Below are 6,986 nucleotides of genomic sequence, written 5' to 3' on the forward strand. Positions count from 1 at the left end.
GGGAGGATGGTGTGACAGGAGACACAGTCACACACGGGGAAGGACACTGTGACAGTCAGGAGACACAGTCGCACACGGGGAAGGACGCTGTGACAGTCAGGAGACACAGTCACACACAGGGAGGACGGTGTGACAGGACACACAGTCACACACGGGGAAGGATGCTGTGACAGTCAGGAGACACAGTCATACACAGGGAGGATGCTGTGACAGTCAGGAGACACAGTCACACACGGGGAAGGATGCTGTGAACTGGCTTGTCCTGAGCTCTGAAGGTGGGCCTGGGCCTGAGCCCCCAAGCCCCACAGGGCTTGGCCAGCATGGGGGCTTGGCCCACATCTGCACACCTCCCGTATTCCTCAAGCCTGGGCAGTTATAGGGTGATAGCCAGGCTGTTTCCAGCCAGGAAACCCAAGTGCTTGTCCCAAAGGACGAGGGTGGACACACCCAGCCTCCAGGCTCCGAGACGCCCCCCAGCCCCCGTGGCCCCCCACCTTGAGGTCATAGAAGATGATGTCACCCAGCACCAGGTACACCTTGGCGTAGTACAGCGGCTCCTCGTCGAACTCCAGCGGCGAGCTGCACAGTGACAGGGCCTTCAGGTAGAAGTGCTCGGCCAGCTCCCCGTGGCCCAGCTGGTGGTGCAGGGCCGCCAGCCGGTGGTAGGCTACACGCTCGTTCAGCCGGTCCCCTGCAGACAGAGGCAGGAGGAGGGTGGAGGGCGAGCGTGGAGGCGGGGCCTGTGATGCAGGTGTGCCGCTAGGCAGGGGGCCGGCCTTGGCCCGTGTGCTGACACTGGGCGGTGTGCTGTGCCATGAGGGTCCATCAGCCTGGGAGCTCAGGCCTCTCACCTCCCACCCAGACCTCAGCTTGCCTGTCTATAAAGTGGGCGGGGGACGTCACCCCCAGGTGGCCTTGGGGTTGGCAAAGCCGGATGGGCCACCTTGGTCACTACCTTTACCCAGGAGGTGCCAAGGACATGGTCTAGGTGCACGGTCACCAGGGCTTGGTCAGCCTGGTTTCTGCAGGTTTGATGCTGGCACCTCCCGGCCCCACCTCTGCACACATGGCCCCTCCCATGCAGACAGACCTGCAGCACCAGGCCCTCTTGGTGGTCCCACCAGGTGAGCGCCTGAGTCCACACACCAACCATGTGCTAGCATCCAGCACCCAGTACTGACCCTCCCAGGCCCCGGTCTCAGGGTGTAGGGCAGCCGGGTGTGGTGAAGAAGAATGCCCGGCCCCGGTCTCAGGGTTCAGTGCAACTGAGTGCTGGGACAGAGGAGGCCCAGCCCCAGCCTTGGGGTGCTGCAGGCCATGTGTGAGATAAAGGGGTGCCTGGCCCCGGTCTCGGGGTGCAGTGTGTCAGAGGGCACCCAGACATTGAGGGTGCAGCATCTAAGAAGGGGACTGGCTGCCTATGGGTGGGTGGGAAGGTCACTGAGGGGAGGGGGAGGGGTGGGGTGAGCACAGGGGAGGTGGTGAGGACTCTGAGTGGGAAGGGAGTCTGCACAGAGAGGGGCAAAGTCCCGCCATAAGGAGCACGCCCTGGACACAGTGAGCAGGGGAGGGCTGATGGCTTGCCCTCCCCCATCCCACCCCCTGCTGCCCTTGGTGGCTTGGGTGGGAGCAGGTGGCCTACGGGTGGTCAGGCCCAAGACCTGAGACAGGCCCTGGGATCTGGGGGCTCACCCAGGGTGATGCAGAGGCCCGGGGGCCTGTGGGAGGACTCACCCGGGGCCTGTGGGAGGACTCACCCAGGGTGATGCTGAGGCCCAGAGCTGTGTGGGCAAACTCCAGGCCCTCCTGGGGAGACTTGAGTGTGGCCAGCAGTGCCACCAGCTTGTTGCACAGACGAAGCTCAGCCTCCTGGTTCCCCGTGGCCACCGCCAGGGGCAGTGCCTGGTCCTGCCCACACAGGTGAGGTCAGTCCCTGGGTCTCCTTCTCAGAGCCCCCGCCCCACTGGGCCACTCCGCACCACCAAGCCGGACTTGCCACAGCTGGCTGAGGTCAGTTCACAGAGAAGCAGCTCCCCGTCTTACAGATGGGGGGACTAAGGCCCAGGCCCTGGCAGCTGGGGCCTGACCTGCCTTGCTATGCCCCCTAACCTCAGTCCTGGGCCCACCTGAACACTCCCAGAATCAGCTCTCTACACCCCCTGTCTGGTGTACCTGGGGCTGTGGGATAAGAAGCCACACACCATGGGCTGCAGGCTGGGTTGGGCGAAGTCTCCACCCCCAACCCCAGCCCTCGCCCCCCAGAGGCACACCCAACCCCAGAGGCACACCTAGACCAAGGCCCTCATCCCAGCTCTCCACGGACAAGCTGGTCCTGGGACATCCCCTTTGCCTCCTGGGCCTCAGTTTCCCATCTGTCAAGGGGGTCTCTGCTGCATGTAGTAGGCCAGGTGCTCCCCGACCCCCCCACGTTCAGTCCTTTCTTCCATCCCTCCCGGGTCGGGGCTGGGGTCTGGAGTATTGCAGGGAAGGGCAGGACTCAGGGGGAGAAGACACGGTGCACTGATGCCATGGGGGCCCTCACCCGATAGAAGGATACAGCCTTCTCCCGCTCCTGGTTCCCATTGAAGAAGATGTCTCCAGCCGCCTCGAATAGCTCCAAGCCCAGGTGGGGGTCCCCTGTGTACAGGGCTGCATTCTGGGCCACCTATGGGGCCGCAGAAGGGTGGGTGAGGCCCCTGACACTCCACCCGATGAGGTGGCCCACCACAGGGGCCTCCCAGCTGCTCTCAGGACCATGCCTGGAGTCCACAGGTCAAAGGGTGGCTGTTGTGGAATGAATGGAGGCCGCCCGAAATCTGTTCAAGTCCTGAGCCTGGAACCTGTTTGGAACTGGGGTGTTTGCAGATGTTGCCAGCTAGGCTAACAGGAGGTCACACTGGAAGAGGGGTCCTGATGCTGTGTGAGTGGAGTCCTCATAACAGGGGCAGAAGCACAGAGGGGAGACACCGTGTAGATGAAGGCAGAGGCTGAGCACTGTGGCCACAAGCCAAGGAACACCAGGGGCCACCCGGAGCGGGGAGAGAGGCAGGGACAGGTCCGCCTTGGAGCTCCCAGAGGGAACTGACCCTGCGGCATGCTGAGTTCAGACTCCCAGCCTCCAAAGCTATGAGAGAGCATGCCCCGTCACCTTGGCCTTGGCTGTGTCCAGTGCTGCTGTGTCCCCCGACAGATGGCACCCACTCTCTGGCTCCACTTACACCTCCATATGCCCGCCCGGCCCAGGGACCCCGAATGAGGGGGACCCCAGCTCAGTGCTGCTCATGGGCAGGCAGCCTTCAGCCCCTGGCCTGAGGGTGGCACACATCAGGTGCTCAGGAAGAGAGACTGCCCACTGGGCTCAGAGCACCTCAAGCTGTTCCTAGTCAAGGTACATCCAAGAAGCATCTGCAGACAGAAACTTGTGCAATCGATGCATCTTGAGGCTAATTCCCCGGTCCACTTGGCTCGGTGTGGAGCCAGGGTGGACAAACACTCATCTAGATGTGGCTGGGAAGGTGTTTACATGGGGCTCCCGTTTATAGTTAGTTGACCTGACATAGTGTGGGTGGGCCTGATCCAATCAGTCGGAGGCTATAAGAGCAAAATATGGTTTCCCAAGAGGGAAGGAGTATGTCTCTAGACGGGAACACAGATGTTCAGCTGGAGTGTCCAGCCTGCCGTCTGGCTGTGGGCTTTGGACTTGCCAAGCCCCATAATCTTATGAGCCAAATTTTCAGAATCTTTCTCTCTAAATACACACACATACACACACAGCACACACACCGCACACAGCACACATATAGCATACACCACACAGCACACACATACACACACCACACATACCACACATACATGCACACACAACATGCACACACTGTACACATGCATAATGTACACAGACACACATATACTGTTGTGGATTGAATTGTTTCCCTGAAAAGCATATGTTGTCAATCCTACCCCCTATCTGTGTTAGACTCCCATTGGAAAGTGAGTTCTTTGTTATGCTAATGAGAGCAGCACAGTGGGGCGTGTCTTAAGTCAATCTCTTTTGAGATATAAAAGAGGTTAAACAAGGAAACAACAGAGGCAGCGCTGGGGGAAGAGGGAGGCCAAGCCACATGAGGGTCACCCAGAAGCTGAAGAGGCAGGGACCTTCCCTGAGCCACAGAAAGACCCTACTCCTGGAGCTGGCACGTGTGTTCAGACTTCCAGCCTCCTGAACAGTGAGGAAATGAACTTCTGTGTGACCAAGCTGCCCACGCGTGGTGTCTCTGGGACAGCTGCACTAGGGAACCAAGGCAGGTATCTGTGTATCCATATCCCCATCTACCTATCTGAAAAATCCAAACCCACTGCTTTCATGCCGATTCCAACTCACAGCACCCCAAGAGGACAGAGGAGGACTGCCCCATGGGGTTTCCAAGGCTGCCATCTTTAAGGAAGTAGACTGCCTCATCTTTCTTCCATGGAGGCACCAGTGGGTTTGAACCACTGACCTTTTGGTTAGCAGCTGAATACATTAACTATGGTACCACCAGACACAAACACACAGATCCCATTAGTTCTGCTCCTTTGGAGAACCCTAAGACAGACTTCTAAAGAGACATGCCACCTGGCTGAAGCCAGGTCTTCCAGGTGTCTGTTGAGTGTCTTACCACACACATGGCATTATGCACTTGCTGTGTGATCACATGAGGTGTGGAGCACCAGGAGAGCCCTACCCTCTGCCCCAGGAGGCTCACCAGTTGGTGGCAGATTTCTGTTCCCTGTGGGTGTAGGTCCCTGTGTCCTTGAGCCTGCTGCCAGGCCACTCTCAGCTCCTAGCAGCCACCCCTGGTCCTTGCCCCATGGCCCATCCCTGGACAGTTCACTGCATGGGTGCTTGCTACCTCAAGGCCAGGACGACTATCCATAGTCTCCAGTCTCTCCATCAGGGAGGGCTGGGTCTTTGACAGGGCTCATCTGATTAGGTCAGGCCCACCCAGGAAAACTTCCTTTCTGAGTGAGTCAAAGTCAGCTGATTAGGGGTCTTAATTACCTCTGCAAAACCCCTTCATCTTTGCTACATACTGTAACCTAGTCATATCCACAGGCCCACTGCCCCAGGGGCAGGAGTGCTGGGCATCTGGAATCCTGCTGCCACAGCCTCTCTGTGAAAGCCCTCCTCAGCATTCTTATTTACATTTTCACGTCAACCCCTGTAGGCTCAAGATGCCCTGGACACTGTGCTAGCTGTCCCTACGCTGCTGTTAGTCTTTTGTCAATCCAGCAAGACACAACTCATAACCCCTGTTATAGATGAGGAAACTGAGGTTCACCGCTTGTTAAAGAAACTGGATGTTGGGGGCACAGGCAGGAGGGAGAAGGTGAGGAAAGCAGGGAGAGGGAAGGCAAAACCACAGGTCCCTGCACCCAACAGATGCTCAACAGGTGGGCATTGACTGAGTGAGTGAGTGTTAGAGGGAGGGGGTGAGAGAGGGAATGAATGAGTGAGTGAGTGAATATGAGAGTGAGTGAGTAAAAGAGAGAGTGAGTGAGGGAATGAATGAGTAAGTGAGTGAATATATGAGTGAGTGAGTCAATGAGTGAGTGAGGGAGGGAATGAATGAGTGAGTGAGTGAATGAATTAGTGACCAAGTGAAAGAATAACTGAGTGAACAAATGAGTAAGTGAACAAATAAGTGAATGAATGAGTGAGTGAACAATGAATGAATGAGTGAGTGAGTCAATGAGAGAGTGAGGGAGTGAAGGAGTGAGTGAATGAATAAGTGAGTGAGTGAGTGAGTGAACAAATGAGGGAATGAGGGAATGAGTGAGGGAATGAGTGAATGAGTGAGTGAGTGAATGATTGAGTGCGTGAGAGAGTGAGTCAATGAGTGAGGGAGTGAATGAGTGAGAGAGTGAGGGAGTGAATGAATAAATGAGTAAGTGAGTGAATGAGTGAGTGAACAAGTGAGTGAATGAGTGAATGAGTGAGTGAGTGAACAAGTGAGTGAGTGAATGAGTGAATGACAGTGAGTGAGTGAACAAGTGAGTGAGTGAATGAGTGAGTGAACGAGTGAGTGAACAAGTGAGTGAGTGAATGAGTGAGTGAATGACAGTGAGCGAGTGAACAAGTGAGTGAGTGAATGAGTGAGTGAGTTAGTGAGTGATCAAACCAGTGAGTGAGTGAGTGAATGAATGAGGTAGCAAGCGAGCAAGTACACACACTGGTCCTTGGGCACACGCCAGCCCCGTCCCCCCGCTCTCCCCAGCCCCCCACTCCTGGCTCCCCGCGCCCTGCACCTGGATGTACACGTCCACCAGCTCGTGCTGCCGCAGGATGTAGTAGATCTTGCCAGCCTGCAGCCAGGCGTAGGCCTCTTTCTCCTTCTCCTGCAGGTCGATGAAGATACCCAGGCTCTGCTTGGTGTAGTCCAGGGCAGACCTGTAGGCTCTGCAGGCAGACACAGCTGTCAGAACCAGCCACCCAGGTCTGCCCACTGGGACTGGACCAACCTTTTCCTCAGAAGTGTGGCTATGTCAGGAGCAGGTCCCCCATTTGGGGGGATGTGGGCCCCATTCAGCCACTGACTCTCCTCTTAGCCCTTCCTCTCCTGTTTGTCCCACCTCCCAAACATGGGCCCCTCTGGTGTTTGGACGAAAAATGAACGTCAGCAGGCCAGCTGCTCAGAGAGGATGTGGCCAGGGGCTCTCAAACCTGCACCTGTAGAACCGCCCAGAGCCTGCAGAACCACCTGGGGTCTGGAGAACCACTTAGGGGCCCGTAGAACCACTTGTTGTGGTTGAGTGCTGTCGAGTCGTTTCCGACTCATAGCGACCCCATGCACAGCAGAACGAAACACTGCCCGATCCCGTACCAGCTCCACGATCCCTGCTATACTTGAGCCCATCATTGCAGCCACCGTGTCAATCCATCTCGTTGAGGGCCTTCCCCTCTTTTGTCGACCCTCCACCCTACCAAGCATGACATCCTTCTCCAA

General features: G+C 57.0%; 1 protein-coding gene across 1 annotated transcript in view; it reads right to left on the reverse strand.

Annotated features, from left to right (window-relative positions):
* SH3TC1 (SH3 domain and tetratricopeptide repeats 1) overlaps nucleotides 1–6,986 on the reverse strand; it is a 159,421-nt gene that overhangs the window by 78,701 nt on the left and 73,734 nt on the right. Inside the window, exons 14-17 of the mRNA XM_007958513.1 lie at nucleotides 6,289–6,439; nucleotides 2,543–2,665; nucleotides 1,758–1,908; nucleotides 495–691 (exon numbers count right to left, since the gene is read on the reverse strand). Coding sequence (XP_007956704.1) covers nucleotides 495–691; nucleotides 1,758–1,908; nucleotides 2,543–2,665; nucleotides 6,289–6,439 — 622 coding nt within the window. The remainder of the gene's footprint in view (nucleotides 1–494; nucleotides 692–1,757; nucleotides 1,909–2,542; nucleotides 2,666–6,288; nucleotides 6,440–6,986) is intronic.

Source organism: Orycteropus afer, unplaced genomic scaffold (assembly GCF_000298275.1).
Source record: "Orycteropus afer afer isolate SDZICR_OR568_19922 unplaced genomic scaffold, OryAfe1.0 scaffold00999, whole genome shotgun sequence".
In the NCBI taxonomy this organism is placed as follows: Eukaryota; Metazoa; Chordata; class Mammalia; order Tubulidentata; family Orycteropodidae; genus Orycteropus; species Orycteropus afer.